General features: G+C 33.5%; 1 protein-coding gene across 1 annotated transcript; it reads left to right on the top strand.

Moving 5' to 3' along the window:
- The first annotated feature begins 10,345 nt into the window (after positions 1 to 10,345).
- Positions 10,346 to 16,910, top strand: LOC136030274 (fatty acid-binding protein-like). Its single transcript, XM_065709133.1, has 4 exons — positions 10,346 to 10,501; positions 11,710 to 11,879; positions 13,601 to 13,702; positions 16,810 to 16,910. The coding sequence occupies exons 1-4, from the start codon at positions 10,432 to 10,434 to the stop codon at positions 16,858 to 16,860; spliced, it is 393 nt and encodes a 130-aa protein (XP_065565205.1). The 5' UTR covers positions 10,346 to 10,431; the 3' UTR covers positions 16,861 to 16,910.
- Positions 16,911 to 20,829: the final 3,919 nt, after the last annotated feature.

The following is a 20,829-nucleotide window of genomic DNA, read 5'->3' as shown; positions in this document are numbered from 1 at the left end:
TTTGATTTCATAGTTACGTGAGTCAAAGGTACCCCAGTGATTAAACAAAACAGAAAAAAATTTGGTTGCTTGTATCCGTAAAATTTGGTTGAAATACACCTTAAGGTTCCGAGGTCAAAGATATAGAGAAACAGGAAAACACATTTTGACTTACCAGGAAAAGGATCAGAAACTATATCCCTCTCAGCTGGGATTCTGAATGCTTTTGATGAAACTACAAAAAAACGATTTGTTGTCAAAAGATTTGTGACACCTCAAAGTGGGCCAAAGCCCCTTTTCCTCAAGTCGGCTTAAAAATTGCATCCCAATTCCCCTGGCCGAGTGAATTGTGCTAAGAAAAAAAAACTTGAAACTAAATTCGACCGTACCGATTAACTACACTAGGGGACGAACCCACGAATTCTTAGGTACTTGATCGGCTTTGAAACTTACAAGGGAAGTAGACTTGGCCAAGGAGACATTAATAAAGACAACATGGTTTAAAAAAATTAATTGTATCGAATTCCGATTAGCTTCGATTTTTCTTCGATTAGCTTAGGGAACATTAATGCTGCAAACTCTTTTGACTGCTCGAATGAAGGTAAATGACTAGATTAATCATTAAGCATAATATAAATTATACAAAATAAGCATCAAGGAATTGTTACCAAGCGTTAGCTGCTGAAAAACTTACCTAAACTTAACATAACTCATTTCAAATTAACTAAACTTAGATACACTAAAATGAACTTAAAATAATTCATAATAAATATATTTAGGTAGATCAAAGTGACTTGCAAGTACAAGGAACAGAAATAAATAAATATTTAGAATAAAGTGTTTATTCTAAGTGTAAAAATTTAGAATAAAGGAAATAAACACATAAAACTGCACATAAAAAAACAAATAGATTATATAAATTTTCAATCTGACTTATTGAAAATTCCCCTCCACATCCATCCCAAATTTTACAGCATCTTTTCGCTAAAATATAAATTTCAAAATCCAAAAAGTTAAATAGTGGAGGAAAAATACGGTTTGACCTCGGGAAATTGCAACAGAATTTTTTTTTTACACCAAAATGTTCAGAAAAATCAGCTTAATCGCACAAAAAAATCCACCCGAATCCCCCTTGCACAACTATCCGAAACCTCCCCTTGAAGGGGGGAAAATCGAAATTTCTATTTGGACGTATTTTTGGGTTTAAGTGGTCTTTTTCTATCAAATCAAGCATGACGAATCCGAATCCGAGGTTAGAAATCAAATTTTTCGTACCCCAGTATCAATTTTTACCTTCATGGAATGGGGGGGGGGGGTAAAGTACGCAGGTCATTATTTGCCGGATTCCTGCAGCTAAAGGATCATTTTATATCAAATAAAGTACCTTATTGCCAGAAATGAGGTGAAAAAGCAGGTCTTTTTTAACTATTTTCCTCATTTTCACTTCTAAAGGGCCTGTAATATGAGGGGTTGCTAAGTATAACATCTTTGAAGACCACTTCTTTTATCAAGATCAAAATTTCAGACCAATCAGCTATAAAAAGGAACGTTTAGAACTGAGGTAAATTAATCACGAGAACATTTTGATTTTAAAGCACAACCTAAAGCTAATTCTTCTTCGTTTTCGTCTTCGATATCATTCTAATCCTGTCTTGCTGCAGTGTTAGCACATAACGTTCCTTTACACTCCGTGCAGGCAAAGCTGCAGGGCAAACCATTCCGACGGCAGCTGCATCTGAGTGACTCGTATCCGCTGGTGCACTGGCACCGCACCATTTTCAGCAGGTTCTCTGGTGCTGGTGAAGCATTCGTCATTATGGGAAGATATATATTCCATGACAAAGAGAGGCGCTAACTCCACTCTTCGGGCTTTAGCGAATTGGACGTGTCTTGCCACTTCATTATTTGCAAATAGCACCTGAAAAGTGGTACTTAGCGGCAGCCAAAGTCGGTGGAAGCTGCTCTGCCTGAACGAGAGCAATTGCACTTGCAACCCGCATTGTAAATGCTCGCACCCGAATATCCTTCAGGGTCTTCTCATGGCTTTCCCCTTTGTAGATGCGGAGCAAAGCTTTCTCTCCAGCTTCTACGATCTCCTGGTGGTTAAATCCTGGTGTCATGAAGGTCTTGCAAGCATCTTTAAAAACCCATCTTTAAGTGACAAGGAAACCACTGCTGGTTTCCCTACGCCTTGAAGTTTAGATGTTGCATGGCAGCCAGACATTGTGTGGCAAACGAGTAGATTTTGTACTGCTTCGGTTCCTAGTTTGTTCTTGATCCTTTTTATGTCGTACACTCGTCGTTTATTTCTATGTGTGTCTGTGTGCATAAATATATCGCATGCATTAAGCTTGGCATGGTACAGCAGAAGGACTAATAGGTCGGTATCATTTCCAATCAAATTGGTCGACAAAGCTTCAGCGCAACTGACTGAAGTTTGTACAACTAAGACATCGACATCATCCTGAGCGTGTAGAACTTTGCATCCTGAGTTCGCCAGCCTCTCAGAAAGTACGTTGATGAAGCGTTGTTTGTTTTTGTGTTGAATGTCTTGTGACATAATCTACGTAAGATCCTGTCACCTCAGAGTATGTGGATCCGGCAGTCCTTGCAATTTTGTGGACTAGCCAGCCACCGTCCAAGACTCTGTGGGAGGTTGGCAATGTTACTGGACCATCGAACCCCTCAATTTTCATCAGTGCATTTGTTAGAGAGGCTTTGTCGGCTGTCCTTATCACTGTTAATGAATTAAAGAGCGATGGTGGAAAACCACAGATCTCGAACGACAGAATCTCGTTCAAGTCAGAACCACTGGTGCTAGCCACTGCGGCAAGGCGTTGGAAGATTAGAGCTGGGTTGACCATTACCCTCTCGCTATCTATCACCACGGATGAACTCTCAGCCATAGTTACAGCTTTCTCCTTTCTCCTTAAAACATATTTGTCAATGTCTTTCGCTTCCATATCCTTCAGAATGGTTTCTCCGACAGATTTGGCATCATCTGCGTTTACAGATGATGCAGCGCGGACACCAGTAACCACGCTCAACAGCTCTGAATCCTGCCTAAAGGGTTCTAGGGGCTCAATGTATCGAACTATCTTTTCGATGTCCTCCAGGTCTCTAGCTCTCCTTGAAGATATTGCTTCTGCGTGATTTTCAACAGTCAACTCCGCGAGGCCAGTCAGGTTCTGCATGCGTTCGTTAAAGAGAACCAAAGTAGGCATAGCAGATGTCTAAATTATCCGCTGCAATTCAGTCATGCCTCTACCTCTCGTCAGAACGCCACTCGTTTTCATACATCTCATTAACGTATGTTCGATCACCAAATCAGGAGAAAGTGCTGCCCAGTAGGTGTCAGTTCTTCGGATGAACAGGTACTCCTGTACCTGTTCTACGTTCTCTCCTAATGTTCTGTACTGCTCTGGGTTGTCTTTCCTCAACTGAAACATGGACTGCACGAACAACCAAGTAGACTTCGTGTAAAGTTTGTGTCCGGAAGCAGCAAAGTAAGGAAGTATTTCCAACAACGACTGTAGATAAAGCTCAAGGTTGCCACTTCGTTCAGCTCTCAGGTTCTTTCTCAGGATTCTAAGTAGGTCCAGATACTGAAACCAAAGACGGGCAGTTCTGGACTCAGATAATCGTTCTTTTACACTTTGAACTATTTCATAGATAAGCTCTGCTGCTTCCGACACCTGCGCTTCGTCGATGGTATCTCCTTCAAAGATGGGTAGATAGATAGATAGATAATTTTTTATTTGCAGCAATTACATAAATAAATATGACAAACCAGAGCATATGCCTGGTGGCATACTTTAGCACTGACAATATTACAATGTTACTTACACTACGAAAGTAAAAACTAGCACTGACTGTGTTGCATACTTTAGCTCTGATACAACAAAAATAAAAATAAAACCAAAGATAATACAAGCCTACAGCATCAACATAAATATACAAAAAATAAACAAAAAAATCCCCACAATGGATTAAACACAAGTCAACTAATTATTTGTTACTTATTTAAATATTTGAAAACCCGTCATAACTTGCATATAAATCCGTCATACCTCTAATCTTCGCACCCAATAATTTTGACAAGTTTCAAATTTACGATTATGTTTTGCAATTTTTTAATAAATAGTAAGTTCATTATTTTTAAAAAATTACTTTTATCACTGCGTCGTTAAATTTTTTTTCATAATTTTAAAAACTCTCACTTATTGCTACATTCTCATACTGATACTGGAATTGAGTTCCAAATTTTTTATCCAGTAATAGCTGTTGGGGAAGCGCCACCCCAACACCTAGTTGGTGGGGCGCTTCGCGCCCCCAGGCCCCCCGCGCGCGTAAGTCGTTACGCGCCATATTAGTTACGCACCATTGTAGTTGTGTCCCTGTGTCCCACCTGTGAATAGATATATATATATATATATATATATATATATATATATATATATATATATATATATATATATATATATATATATTTATATATATATATATATATATATATATATATATTATATATATATATATATATATATATATATATATATATATATATATATATATATATATATATATATATATATATATATATATATATATATATAAATATGTATATATCTATATATATATATATATATATATATATATATATATATATATATATATATAAATATGTATATATATATATATATATAGATATATATATATATATATATATATATATATATATATATATATATATATATATATATATATATATATATATATATATATATATATATATGGGACAAAGGGACACAACTACAATAGCGCGTAACTAATATGGCGCGTAACGACCTACGCGCACGGGGGGCTTGGGGAGCGCGAAGCGCCACACCAACAGCTAGTATATATATATATATATATATATATATATATATATATATATATATATATATATATATATATATATATATATATATATATATATATATATATATATATATATATATATATATATATATATATATATACATATTATATATATATATACATGTTAGTTACGCGCCATTGTAGTTGTGTTGTCCCACCTGTGAATAGAGATATATATATCGATATATATATATATATATATATATATATATATATATATATATATATATATATATATATATATATATATATATATATATATATATATATATATATATATATATATATATATATATATGTTTTTAACTACATAAAACTTGCAAATATACAACATTCTTCGCTGTCCCATTGTCCGTGCATATAAATAGATTGTCAGGTTTACTGACTCTTGAACATGCAACATATAATTGTCCATGGGAAAAACAATCCGTATTCAGATCTATACCTCATTATTCTAATGATTGCCCTTGAGCTTTGTTGATGATGATTGCTAATCGAACGTTCCCTGTGTCCCCGTCGTCATTTATATATCCCCCTGTGCCCCCGGCGTCCCCGTTGTAGTTGTGTCCCTGTGTCCCGTTCGTCATTTATATTCCCTGTGTCCCGGTCGTCATTTGTGTCCCGGTGTCCCAGTTTGTAATTTCTCTTTGAGTGTCCCTGTCGTAATTTATATTCCCTGTGTCCCGGTGTCCCGGTCGTCATTTGTGTCCCGGTTTCCCGGTCTGTAATTTCATCAGTTGACAAACATGACGTCAGTCGACAACCATCTTCATGATGACATACAGCTCAATCCTTATAATGACGTCAGTCGACAAACATGACGTCACTCGACAGACACACAGACGACGACAGTTAGACAACTTATTTTTAAATATATAGAGATAATATATATATATATATATATATATATATATATATATATATATATATATATATATATATATATATATATATATATATAATGAAAAGAAATCACCAATGCAACAGCACAAACACAGAAAAAAAGACAGAAGGAGAAAAGGAAGACTGTTTTCTTACATTAGTAATTAATATAGATAAGTACTTGAATGAGGCCTTAACCCTACTCATCCATACAATCACATAGGTCAAACAGCATAGCCATACACAATCAACCATAAAGCATAATCCATGGACAGGCAGTCGTGTCGTAAGTAAGTATAAGTCGTCATGTACTGAATATTTAAAACAATAAATAAGACAAGTTCCATTTCCTAATCGACGAAATGGATTAGGAAATATCGATCGAATTAACGACGCTTCTTGACTACTAAGGTCCCTGCATCGACCCTGCAGTGCATTCCTGCAGCGTGATTCGATCTCTGGGTCCCGTATTACCAAGCTGAGGTCAAATCCTCTGCGCCACCACAGGACTATATATATATATATATATATATATATATATATATATATATATATATATATATATATATATATATATATATATATATATATATATATATATATATATATATATATTTCATTGATGTTTGGAAAAATTCAAACCTCACTGTTCGAAATTCATAGCCTTGTCAATAAAATACAAATGACAAAACATCCGTTATAAGGTTTACATGTGGGGGGTATGGGTGGAAAGTAGCCAAACTCCTGTTCGTAGTAATTTTTTGTTCACTTTAACTTTTTTCTACCAAGTCTCTGTGAGTTCGGTTTCTTTAAATATTTCTTTGTACTCCAATTATAATGCAATTGCTATTACAATTCTTATACCAATCCCCTATAAGACAAAAGTGTTAAGATAAAGATTTTAAATCCCATCCAAAACCATATTGATAACGAAGTTCTCGTACTGTTTGCTATCCATGCATATCAGCAAAGCTGTGAGCCAACAGGACAACATGAAGATAAGAGCATTATCATTATGATTTAATAAATTAAAAACTAATTTTTTTCAACTGAAAGTAAGAAGCAACACTAAAACTTAAAACGAACATAAATTATTACGTATATGAGGGGGATAATCCCCTCCCCAACACCTCAAACTTTAAGCTAAAGTTTTGTAGCTCTTATAAAAAGCTTCTTATTGTTATAATTAAAATATATAAAGTCTTTCTCATAGAAATAGGACAAAATTAAAATTTGAGTATAAAGAGCGAGGTGTTGAGGAGGGGATAACTCCCTCATATACGTAATAATTTCTGTTCGTCTTAAGTTTTAATGTTGCTTCTTGTTTTCAGTTTAAAAAACTTTCTTTTTTTTTTAATAAATTTCTGATCGTGTTTTAAGCAATGCTGGGAATCTGGCTTCGCTTCCATGGATAAATCCCTCATCCCCACGGATGTATCCTCTAGAAAATCAACCCCGATGAAAATTTATTCCGGTCCATTACCCTTAACATCTTCACGCGTAAAATTGAGTAGTCTTTGAAAAAGCAAGACATAACAAGAATTCCGGACAAAAATCTGGGCGAATTCTTCCAATGTAAAATTTCCCCTAAAAATTCACCCCCTAGAAACTTCCCTCCGCGTGGAAAATTCTCCTCGTGGAAAACCCTAGGAAAAATAAACGAACAAATAAACAAGTATCCGTGATCGTTCTTCTGGATTTTTTTTTTTTTTTTTTTTACAAAATTCCACATTTTTCAGAGAGGAGCCTGAAACTGCTACTGTAGAATTCTTTGATACGTTAAATGTGATACTGTGATTTTCATTAAGATTCTTTGACTTGAAAGGTGTGTCCTCTTTCTATCCCCTTTTTGGAAACACAGTCAATATTTTCCGGCTCATTACCTTTGATGGGTAAGATTAAACTTAATGAAAATCGTATATTTAGAATCAGCACAATAAGACGATTCTTTTAGTGTATTGATATCAAAATTCTATTTTTTATTAACCCTGCACTGGATTAGAAAGGCCGTGAAGCCTTTCCAATAAGGCTATGGAAAGGCTGTGGAGCTTTTCCATAAGATTCTAACATTAAAATCTCAAAAATTGAAAAATTAGACCCTATGCCGGATTGGAAAGGCTTCACAGTCTTTCCAATGCCTTTGAAAGGCTGTGAGGCCTTTTCATAAGATTTGTATCATTAAAATCTCAAAAATTGAAAATTAGACCAAATGATGGATAGGAAAGGCTTCACAGCCTTTCCAATAAGGCTATGGAAAGGCTGTGAGGCCTTTTCATAACATTTGTATCATTAAAATCTCAAAAATTGAAAAATTGGACCCTATGCTGGATTTGAAAGGCTTCACAGTCTTTCCAATATGGCTATGCAACGGCTTTGAGGCCTTTCCATAAGATTTGTATCATTAAAATCTCAAAGGTTGAAAAAGCTGAACTATATAATTACAATCTACAGTCTTGAAAACATCTAACCGATTACACTAAAAACAAATATAAAAAGTACGTTTATTTCAAAGCCAATAACGCCACATACAAAAGCAAAAGAAACTGACGCAATTAGAGAGAAAAAAGTCATATTTGAGGGCATTTAAAGCTTGTAAACTACAATGACAAATTGCCGCTATGCATCCAGGTGAAGTCGATGCAAGGATCTCCGGTATCAGCTCATCACTAGCCAAGGGTGAATTCAGGGGGGAGGGTATCTTGTTTGACCCCCCCCCCAGAACTATTACTTCAAATCGTAAAAACTTAACAAGTATGCATATAAAAGAACTTTTGACGCGTTTTTAAGTTTTCGTATCCCCCCCGCTTAAAAAATGAAGACTTCCCCCCAAAAATTTCTGGATACGGGCAATTAGACGCTCAACTGGGGATAAATCCATTAATTTAGACAGTGAAAATATGTACACAAGTCTAGATATTTCGATCACATATATAGTGATCGTCATCATTATTAAAATTGAAACTAACATATTTATATAAAACAAAATAATTAACTTTTGGGTCATTCACATAATAACGAACTTCCGGGTTATTCATTAGATTTTTTTCGGAGAGAATTGGTTCGTCGGGTTTATTTGTTCGTCATAGAAAGGCAGTGTGGTCTGAGAAAAGAATATCTAATTTAAGGTGTTACATCGAAATACCTGCATACGCCCTTTTATTGCCACTATTGAATAAATTTTCCCTTAGATAGTCCCACTAAAAGTGAAATGGTTCTCATCTCTGGAAATTCTGCGGAGTTGGCAAGTTAGAAATCTTTCTGGAAAACTAATATAACCTTCTTATTATCTTTATATTATCTATATATATATATTTTCTATTTTATCTATTTTATATATTATCTATTTTATCTATATATTATATATATATTTTTTATATCTTTATATTATCTTTATAGTATATCTTTATATTATATCTTTTATTATTTCTATATAAATCTATATATATTTTCTACATCTTTTATATTATATCTTTATATTATATTATATCTTTATATTATCTTTATATTTATATATTTTTTTTTAATTTTTCTATTTCTATTCATTTTCTAGTATTAATTTTTATAATTGGTTTATATTTATTCTAATAAATTATTCTGCTAGTTTTCACATTAGATAACCTCTACAAGCTATTATTATTACTAACATCAGAATATACGGCATAAATGTTAGTAATAGCATTATCTTAATCCACATTCCAAAAATCCGATTTTAGGTTCAAGGGTGAACAATATTCTCACTTAGAGACGCTTCATATTCTCTATTTTTCTTTATTTTATATTATATCTTTATATTATATTTTTTATATTATATCTTTTATATTTTCCATATAAATCTATATATATTTTCTACATCTTTTGTATTATATCTTTATATTATATTATATATTTACATTATCTTTATATGTATATTTATATTTTTTATAATTTTTCTATTTCTATTTATTTTCCAATATTAATTTTTATAATTTTTTTATATTTATTCTAATAAATTATTCTGCTAGGTTTCATATTCCTAGGTCCTGGCCGAGTTGGTTGGTGCGCTGGATTCGGGATCCTTTGTCTGAGAGGACGAGGGTTCGAATCCCAGTGTACCCAATTCTTCAGTTGGGACGGGGGTCAGTGGCGTGACTCTGTAAGCTTAGCCAGAGTCGACCCAGCTCTAAATGGGTACCTGGAGAAATATGGGGAAGGTAAACAGGAAGGGTGTGCGAAAGCACAGGATGGCTGGCCCCCAACCCCCCATTGCACTTCCTGGCTGAAGGGCCATGAAACGGAGATCAGCACCGCCGGTAGGGACTGTAAAGTCTAATGCCGTATCCTTTACCTTTTTTACCTTACCATATTAAATAACAACTACAGCCTATTATTATACATCAGAATATACAGAATAAATGTTTGTTTTACTGTGCGTTAGCAATAGCATTTTCTTAATCCAGGTTCCAAAAATCCAATTTTAGGTTCAAGGGTGAACAATATTCTCACTTAGAGATGCTTCAGAAGTTTATTTTCACAGAAACTGTGTAAACTTCAAAGGACAATCGCGCGATTGATAAGAAAAAGAAATTAGTATTTAAGCTTTGGATTAGCACTTAAGACCAAACAGTATTTTGTAAGCTTTTGTTGAAGGAGCTTGTAAAACAAATCAAAATGGCTAACTGGAGTGGAAAATACAAGCACATTAAGAGTGAAAACCTCGATGACTATATGAAGGAAGTTGGTAAGTAATTATCCTTTTTTTGTAAAATTTGTCTTAAGGTTTATGTTCACTGTGCATTTTTTTTTTTTTTTTTTCTTTCTATTCCCTTTTATGGTTTTAACATATGGACAAAATATGAAATTTTATCAATCTATCGAACACGAGAAATTTTATCAGCGAAAATCTATCCATGTACCGAATTATATTTTTGAAGTTTAGTCTAAATTGTATTTTTAGGTTAAAAACATAAATGTGATATAAGAATCGGGTACTTTTATGGAATACCCCCTACCTAATATTCTTCATCTAAGCAGAACCTAAGCATAACCTGTTTTATTTGTCGATGTTTTTTTGAAAAAAAAATTTGACCTACATGTATGCACATTAAGGGGGGGTATGTACCTCTGTACTTTCCATAATATTATATTTTCATCATAGTTTTTGATCTTTCATTAGGACTAACCGTCAGAGAAACAGACCCGCTATACTATATCTCAGATTAGTCAATCTGATTATTTAAATTACATTAAATTAAATTAATTAAATCAATTATCTAATTATTTAAATTAATTAAATAATTTTACTTCGTTGCAAGTTACAGCTGGAGGCTTATCATAAAATCTTTTGTTTCAGTGGGAAAATAAACCTTAAGGCTTGCAGCATTTAGAGAAGGTTTATAGATGGAACCAATGTTTTCTCAGTGAGTGTGAAAAGACTGTACCCAAAGACTATAACTAGTGGGAGGGGATATATATATATATATATATTAAAACGCTTCCTTTGCTTCTTTTAAGCACAAGGCCAACACTTCTTAGTTTTCCCTCAAAACTTAAGATTTCATTGCTGGTATTTGATATCTTGTGTCAGAACCATATATATACATATATATATATATATATATATATATATATATATATATATATATATATATATATATATATATATATATATATATATATATATATATATATATATATATATATATATATATATATATATGTATGTGGGTCCCGGCGGTTGCTAAAGATAATCTTTCTATGCAAAAAAGCCTCAAAAAAAGAGTTATTTCATAAAACAAAATTATTCCCCTCATTTTTGGCAAGCGTTGCATGAATGTTTGGTTTTGTATCCTAACGCTATTAACTTCTCAAAAATGGCGTCAAAATTGATAATATTTTAAATTGACTTATATTCTCTAGCACCTTTAATCATTTCACATCATGTTTAAGGTATTGATTTCGCCACCCGCACAGCCGCCAAGGCATGGTCCCCAAACGTTGAATATAAAATTGAGGGTGACACTTACCACATTATCACATCTGGCTTGAAAGAGCACAAAATTACATTTAAACTTGGCGCAGAACAAGAAGAAAAGGCCATGGATGGAAGAACAGTTAAGGTAATGATGTTATTTACTTAAAATTTATTTTGTATCTGTAACGTCTATAGTCTGAAAGACTTAAAAATCAAAATGTGTCTGTCCCCTGAACCCCCTAAGTTCTATTCACACTTGAAAACCTTTTTTTTGTAAGATTTTTATTTTGGTTGTTTTAAAGTTAAGAAATTTTAGGGCAGTGCCACATTTTCCTCAGTATTGCAACTTTGAACCATGAAAATAAGCAAAGGTGAATAATTCAACTTGACAACGCTTTTCGCTCATAAAAATCCAAACATTTTAAAATCTGTTGATAGCTAAAGACAACTATATCTTGAAGGAGAGCAGAACTTTCTTATTCGTTTGATACTAAGTGTTTTTAGCTTACTTTTGTTGACTTTTTTTCACCTAAGTTTCCCTCTTTTTACTTTAGCATCTGTCAATCTCGAAAACTGTATCCATACTGTCCCAATTTTATTAATGATGCTACATGCTAAGGTGTATCCAGGATTTTTGTTCATCAGATGAGATATTTTTTCTCAGGGGGGGGGGCTTACAAAAAAATTAAAGGCGCATCAAAAATAGGGGTTACAAAAAAACTTAAAGACGCGTACAAATTTGTTTATATACGTTTTTACAAATCTGACAAAAATCTCGGTGGTGAGGTCAAACCTGATGATCCACCCTCCTGGATACAACCTTGGCTACAAGGATGGCTATTCTGTTAGTATTTTTAAACAAAGTTGCCAGACTGTCATTAAAAAAAGTACAGATAACACCAGACAATTATCAAACCAATTGAACCAACTTGTTTTCAGTTTGAAAAATTTTTGGAAACAACTCACACCGACTTTTATTCTGCTTCTTCTTCAATGGTTGGCCAGAGGGCCCTTTTCTGTCTGCTTTTGGCTTCCAGTGTTAGTTAAGCGGTTAAACGCCTTGAAGTATTAATGGTGGTAGTAAAGATTTTAAACCTAATTTACTCAAGAATAGAATGAAAAATTTGACTTATTTGCCTTAGCAGTCTTGTTCATAAGGGTCACCAGCGTACATAAAGCCAGTTGAGACTACCTTTATTCTTCTCCGAATGATTCGATCCGAATCTATGGATGGAACCCGATATTCTGCAATTTTTAAGAAAATATTGCAGCATGTTAAAAGACGTTTTGATGCATAGATACATCGATTTATGTAATACTATACATATCTTTCTATTTTTCAATCTATCCTCCCGTTCCTAATGACTATATTTCATTTATTTTGAAGTACCAAAGACATTAAAGTACTTTACTCCCCAGGAACCTTCTTAGGTTTGTTCACATTATAACTGTCATTTTCGAAGATTTTTTCACTTGTTTCAAAACTATGAAGTTTTTAGGCAAGCATTACATTTTTGTCAGTGTTGCTGCATTAAACCGTGAAAATGGGTAATGGGAATTAACTAGTTAAGGTAGACAATACTTTTCATCCACAAAAGTTCAAACATTAACAATTCATTTTGTTCTGTAGACAGCTACTCCTTAGGTTGATTGTGCCATATGAATTTGGCAGATTTTTCGCTTTTTTTTACTCACATTTCATTTTTTGAAATTCGAAGCCCGCTGCTATCAAAAATGCTATTTTTAGCAGAAATATAAAAATTTAAAGAAATATATAGCTGCCTTTTCAATTTGAAGAATTAGCTTCCATTTTCACTGTCTTTGTTATTTTTTGTTATTCTGACAAAATGAAATATTATTTTTTAGAGCACTTATACTTTGGAAGGAAACACTCTCACCCAAATTGAAAAGGATGGTAAAGGAGAAACCAAAATCGTTCGTGAATTCAATGGAGATGAACTCACTGTTGTAAGAATAGCGTTATTCGCTCTATTTTTAGACTAATTCACTTCCTCCTTATACTTTCCCCTCTTTCTTTATCACCAAATTTGTTTGTATTTTTAGTATGTATGCTTCCACCTAACAACAAATTCATCAACAAAATAACTATTTGAGAGAAAAAAATGTCAATAAAATATCTTTATAATATTGTTTTTTAAATCGATAGTAATTTAGCTTCATCAATTCTATTTTTTTTTTTTTTTTTTGGCTTTGTAAAAAATTGACACCTTAGAAGTGACATCGGCTAGAATGGTAGAATGGTATAAAGATCCATTTTGAAGAAGTGTTTCTTGTTTTAAATACCAAATTTTGATTCCCAGCATGAACGTAAGGGGTACTTAAAGCTTTGGACCTCCCTTGCCGCATGACATGCTATCAGAGAAAAACGAAGAAAAATAAAGAAAAAAAAAACGAAACGAGAAGTTAGTGTTTTATCACAAAAGAGAACAGAACACTACAAAAACGACATCTCTGATTTACCTAAGCATATTTAATTCAAACCTCAATTAAAAACGACCCCTCTGGTTTACCTAGGCAGATTTAATTTAAAGCTTAACTAAAAAAGACATCTCTGGTTTACCTAAGTAGATTTACTTAAGGCCTTAAATAAAAACAACATATCTGGTTCACCTTAGCAGATTTAATTCAAACCTCAACTAAAAACCACGCCTCTGGTTTACCTAAGCAAATTTCGTTCAAACCTCAATAAAAACGGCATCTCTGGTGTACTTAAGCAGATTTAATTCAAACCTTAACTTAAAACGCCATCTCTGGTTTACCAGCAGATTTATTTCAAACCTCAACTAAAAACGATACCTCTGATTTACCTAAGCAGATTTAATTCAAATCTCAACTAAAAACGATACCTCTAATTTACCTAAGGAGATTTAATTAACACCTCAGCTCAAAGTGACATCTCTGATTTACCTAAGCAGATTTAATTCAAACCTCAACTAAAAACAATATCTCTGGTTTATTTAAGCAGATTTAATTCAAACCTCAATTAAAACAACACCCCTGGTTTACCTAGGCAGATTTAATTTAAACCTTAACTAAAAAAGACATCTCTGTTTTACCTAAGTAGATTTAATTAAAACCTTAAATAAAAACGACATATCTGGCTCACCTAAGCAGATTTAATTCAAACCTCAACTAAAAACGACGCCTCTGGTTTACCTAAGCAGATTTCGTTCAAACCTCAATAAAAACGGCATCTCTGCTGTACCTAAGCAGATTTAATTCAAACCTCAACTAAAAACAATATCTCTGGTTTACTTAACAGACTTAATTCAAACCTTAACTTAAAACGTCATCTCTGGTTTACCCAGCAGATTTAATTCAAACCTCAATTAAAAACGATACCTCTGATTTACCTAAGCAGATTTAATTCAAATCTCAACTAAAAACGATACCTCTGATTTACCTAAGCAGATTTAATTAAAACCTCAGCTCAAAATGACATCTCTGGTTTACCTAAGCAGATTTAATTCAAACCTCAACTAAAAACGATACCTCTGGTTTACCTAAGCAGATTTAATTAAAATCTCAGCTCAAAATGACATCTCTGGTTTACCTAAGCAGATTTAATTCAAACCTCAACTAAAAACAATATCTCTGGTTTGCTTAAGCAGATTTAATTCAAACCTCAACTAAAAACGATACCTCTGATTTACCTAAGCAGATTTAATTCAAACCTCAACTTAAAACGACATCTCTGGTTTACCTCAGCAGATTTAATTCAAACCTCAACTAAAAACGATACCTCTGATTTACCTAAGCAGATTAATTCAAACCTCAACTAAAAACGATACCTCAGATTTACCTAAGCAGATTTAATTCAAACCTCAACTAAGAACGATACCTCTGATTTACCTAAGCAGATTTAATTTAAACCTCAACTAAAAACAATATCTCTGGTTTACTTAAGCAGATTTAATTCAAACCTTAACTTAAAACGACATATCTGGTTTACCTCAACAGATTTAATTAAAACCTCAACTAAAAACGATACCTCTGATTTACCAAAGCAGATTTAATTTAAATCTCAACTAAAAACGACATTTCTGGTTTACCTAAGCAGATTTAATTCAAACCTCAACTAAAAACGACATCTGTGGTTTCCAATCAAACATCAACTAAAAAAAATTGGTAGTTTAATCAAGAAAAATCATTTCTATTGAAATCTCCCTCTTTTACGTTGAAAACGTCAGTGTAACTGTTGCAACAGATCTTCTTAAAAAATCGAAAATGAATGAAGGAACTATCCCCTTTAACAGAGGAACTTACATCTACAAGTTTTCAGATTGTTAAGGATGCTGGTAAAATTTATGAAATCAAATAGAAATATTATGAGTTTTACTAAGTTTAAACTTTAAATCACGATACTCATCATGGTGATTATCGAACAAATTAGCACGTCTCAAAATGCGTTAAAGCTGTTTCTGGGTGGAAAATTGAATATCCGTGTTTTGCACTGACCAGCGAAATGGCACTATGTTTAACTATAATTATGCTAATTTTTTTCTGAATAAGAGCGTCATTTTTAAATTCCAGTAAGAACACCCCTCCCTCCTGAAAAAAATTCTGATATTGTTATAAAATCTATCTTATTTTGCTGAACTCCCTGTATTTGCAGTTTATCCCATGTTAGTTTTTAAAAGTACAAAATCTAATTATACAGACCTTATTTCCAAATTTATCCATATTTTCCAATCAACCATGGTTTTTCAAATAATTTATCTTGATTGAAAAAGTTTTAATCGGATTCCAACCAAGAGGTCCCTCACTATCAAAGATTGTGTGCATCGGGTGGTGTAAGCCATGCAGGGTAGCAGTTTACCATGCATGAGACAAAGATGTCCAGCATGGCGTAGATTAATCACTAATCAGGAAAACAGTCTTCCTTTTCTACTTCTGTCTTCCTTTTTTTTATGTGTTTGTGCTGTTGCATTGGTGATTTCTCTTTTCATTATATGTAAGGATCCCAAATCCTTACATTTGATACCATGCAGCTGTCATAGTTTTAAGTTTGTTTATGCTATTTCTATGTAATAACAAACATATTCTTTTTCCAGACAATTACCAGAGGAAACATTGTTGCCAAGCGTCACTACAAGAAGGAATAGAATATTTTTATTTTTATCAAATTTCCTAAATAAAATATTTTCCATTTTAACTTGATCTTTTTACTTGTATATCTTCTTTTTGTTATTCCTGTTAAGCTATTCTATATCTCCATGTATTTGTCTCAAGTAAGGTAGCAAAAGAATTAAACTATTAAAAATTCAAGACAAGGATGGCATCATACGTTTTCTAGGGAGGGGCAAGTTCAAATTTTTTTTCAGGGGAGGTTAGGAATTTTTCTTACCGAACGTCTTGTTTTCTTCAACCGTTTCAATAATTTGTAGTTGCGCAAAAATATTTTCAATGCCCAGGGGGAGGGATAGAACACGACAGATTTGTTGTTTTTTCAGTTTTTTCAATAGGAATTCAAAACAAGACATTTTCAAGGAAAATACACCAAAAAAAGTATTTTTTCAGAACCTAGTCGAAGGGTGAAAATCTAAGGGGCACATTTCCAAACCCTACCCCATTGACACCATTGTGCAATATGTTGCATCAATTCACTACCATTTGACTAACCAGGCTATCTTCAGGGTCTAACTAAAATTGCCGGTATATTGCAGTGCATAATACATTATGGCTGCATGTAACTATTAAAAAAGAATTGTTGCTGACAGAACAAATTTCATTTGAGCAATCTTACTTGCAATCTCAACGGGACGACATGAGCAATTAATGCATTCAATGCGTTTGAATAGAAATAAATTTTCAATAAGAAAACTGCTCCCTGCGCCTTCTGTAGAAAGCTCAATACTTACTTCAGTTGGACCTCAGATACCAGGTAAGTGAAACATAATACTCAAGGACCTATCCCGAGAAGATGGGAGTACAAACTATGAACAGTGAAACAATAGGTTTGTTGTGAAAAAAGTCTTGCATGTTAAATTCAAACAAAGATCAGCCCCAAAATAGAAAGGAAGCACGCATCAGACAAATCTTCTTAAAAGGAAACACAAACTGTTCTCAAAAATACCAAAAAATTAGTCTTACCAATGCAATGTACAAAATCCTGCAAATCATTAATAATGATACTCTTTGGACTGACTTAGCGGATAAAAAATGACTTGTTGACTGTCAACAAAATTTCATATGAAACGAAATGTGAGGAATTTGATTCATCACATGACATGAGAACTAAACTTTAGGAAAATGGTAAACTGATATACTTTTTCCAGCTTGATCAGGTAAAAGTACTTAATAAAGTATTTCATAAGTGCAAATGAAACTCTTTATTATTTTTGATACAAGTATCTATAGAGGGCTCTAGGAGGGGGGGGGGTTGCTGTATTCCATTTTGAAAAAAAATATTGTTGACAATATTTAGGTATTAAAGTGGGGTACGCAACTTTTCTGGTTGCAGTTATTATATTTGAATTCTTTATTAAATAAAAAAAAAAAATAAGTTTTTTTTAACTGAAAGTAAGGAGCGACATTAAACTTAAAACGAACAGAAATTACCCCGTATATGAATATACCAACGCCTCGCTCTTTGCGCTAAAGTTTGACTCTTTCTCTCAACTATTCTTTTTAAAACAGTAAAAAACTTTAGTGTAAAGAGCGGGGCGTTGATGAGGAAGCAGCCCCTTTCATATACGAAGTAATTTCTGTTCGTTTTAAGTTTTAATGTCGCTCCTTGCTTTCAGTTAAAACAACTTGTTTTTTTTATTTAATTTCTGAACGTTTTGAATCAATGCATGTTTTGATTTTGGCTCTCCGCAGAGAAATAATTAAAACGAAATTTACATATATTTTTTTTTTTTGGCTAAATGGCTTTCTCATAGTTTTTACCGAACAATTTTGAGACAAAAAGAGCGGGGGAGGAAGCCTAGTTGCCCTGCGATTTTTTGGTTGCTTAAAAAGGTAACTAGAACTTCCAATTTTTTACGAATATTTTTATTACTAAAAGATATACGTAACTTATAAATTAGCTTACGTAACGAACTTTTGTATTCTCACGTTTTTATTACATATATGAGGGGGTTCACCCCCTCGTCAGTACCTCGCTCTTTACACTAAAGCTTAAATTTTGTCCCAATTCATTAAGAATGACCCCTGAATCACAAAAGCCGTAGAATAGACAGTTGAAATTACTAAAAATACTAAAGAGCGAGGTATTAGGAGGAGGTGAGTCCCTCATATGCGTAATAATTTGTGTTCGTTTTAAGTTTTAATGCTGCTCCTTACTTCCAGTTAAAAAAACGTTTTAATATTTATTTTTTCATTGTTCTTTTTTAAATAATGCTAAAAAATCCTGCACTCCCTTCATGGAGATTTTCTTCCCCCATGACAAATTCCTCGATGGAAAGTTCCCCCAACATATCCCCCTATTCTCATCCCCTCCCCCCAACCAAAAAATCCCCCTGAAAACGTCAGTACACTTCCCAATAACCATTACTATATGTAAGCACTGGTCAAAGTTTGTAACTTGTAGCCCCTCCCACGGGGACTTTGGGTGAGTAAGTCGTCCCCAATGACATTGTTATAAGGTTTTTCGACTACGCTGAATACAATGGCTATCTCAGAATTTTGATCCGTTGACTTTGGGAAATTAATTAGCGTGGGAGGGGGCCTAGGTGCCCTCCAGTTTTTTGGTCACTTAAAAAGGGCACTAGAACTTTTAATTTCCGTTAGAATTAGCCCTCACGCAACATTCTAGGGCCACTGGGTCGATACGATCACCCCTGGAAAAAAAAAACAAAAAAACAAACAAACAAACTAATAAACACGCATCCGCGATCTGCCTTCTGGCAAAAAATACAAAATTCCCCATTTTTGTAGATAGGAGCTTGAAACTTCTACAATAGGGGTCTCGGATACGCTGAATATGATGGTGTGATTTTCGTTAAGATTCTTTGACTTTTAGAAGGTGTTTCCCCCTGTTTTCTAAAATAAGGAAAATTTTCTCAGGCTCGTAACTTCTGATGGGTAAAACGAAACTTGATGAAATTTATATATTTAAAATCAGCATTAAAATGAGATTCTTTTGGTGTAGCTGTTAGTATCAAAGTTCCATTTTTTAGAGTTTTGGTTACTATTGAGCCGGGTCGATCCTTACTACAATTTGTTACCACGAGCTGTTTGATTAGTCTATCAGCTAGAAAATTAATCCAGAACTTATAAAATTTACCATAAACTTATATGCAACAATCCCCTGAGAGTGCAATCACTTAAGATCACAGCTATAATTGAATTTATAGCAGTATTGGTAAATCCAGCCACTCCAACATCAGTATTTGTTACCAGTTTGCAAATATGCCTCTGGGGATGATATAACCCACGAGCCTCTGGGGAAAGGACAGTAAGCTGTGGAATTTGCCCCTTGTTTACCTATAGAATTTGTCATTGGGATGTATACAGACGTTTATGGGGAGGGGTGGAATTTCTTATATTGGCTGATTTTCCTTGGCGAGAGTTTCCCGTGGGGAAAACAGTTTCCAGGGCTGGACTTAACAGGTGAAATTTTACATTGAGGCACTATTCTAAAATTTCCTTAGGAAAGCTTTTTATTTGTAATATTTCTCTTTTATGACCCAATTGTAATATGGGGATGTTGCAATTGAATTGTATGGGGAACTAACCGGCATAATTTCAAAAACAATCAGAAATTAAATAAAAAAGTCATTTTTTCAAATTAAAGTAGGATAGGGAGAATTTCCTGGGCAGAATTGTCTGATGAAATTTCCCTGTTGTAATTTCCTAGAATTACTTTAATGGGGGAAATTTCCCATGGAGGGGGAAGCGTATTTCCTGTTATGATTAGAAAAAGATCGGAAATTCAATTAAAAATAACCGAGAGTCAGGAGCAACATTATAACTTGAAACAAACGGAAATCATTCTGTATATGAGGGGTATGCCCTTGTCTTAATATCAGTTCTAGTTCCAATACCTTGCTTTTTACACTAAATCATTAATTCTTGCCCTAATTTTTTTACCAATGACTCTTGAACGTTACTGTTTTTTGAAAAGCCGA

This window comes from Artemia franciscana, chromosome 8 (genome assembly GCF_032884065.1).
Source record: "Artemia franciscana chromosome 8, ASM3288406v1, whole genome shotgun sequence".
NCBI classification, from domain to species: Eukaryota; Metazoa; Arthropoda; class Branchiopoda; order Anostraca; family Artemiidae; genus Artemia; species Artemia franciscana.
This window is presented reverse-complemented; position numbering and strand designations above follow the sequence as displayed.

What these genes read in the sequence shown, in the direction of transcription:
- LOC136030274 (XM_065709133.1), top strand. Translation starts at nt 10,432, where the DNA reads ATGGCTAACTGGAGTGGAAAATACAAGCACATTAAGAGTGAAAACCTC. An exon ending in TGACTATATGAAGGAAGTTG is followed by an intron (nt 10,502 to 11,709) that starts GTAAGTAATTAT and finishes ATCATGTTTAAG; the next exon opens with GTATTGATTTCGCCACCCGC. An exon ending in ATGGAGATGAACTCACTGTT is followed by an intron (nt 13,703 to 16,809) that starts GTAAGAATAGCG and finishes TTCTTTTTCCAG; the next exon opens with ACAATTACCAGAGGAAACAT.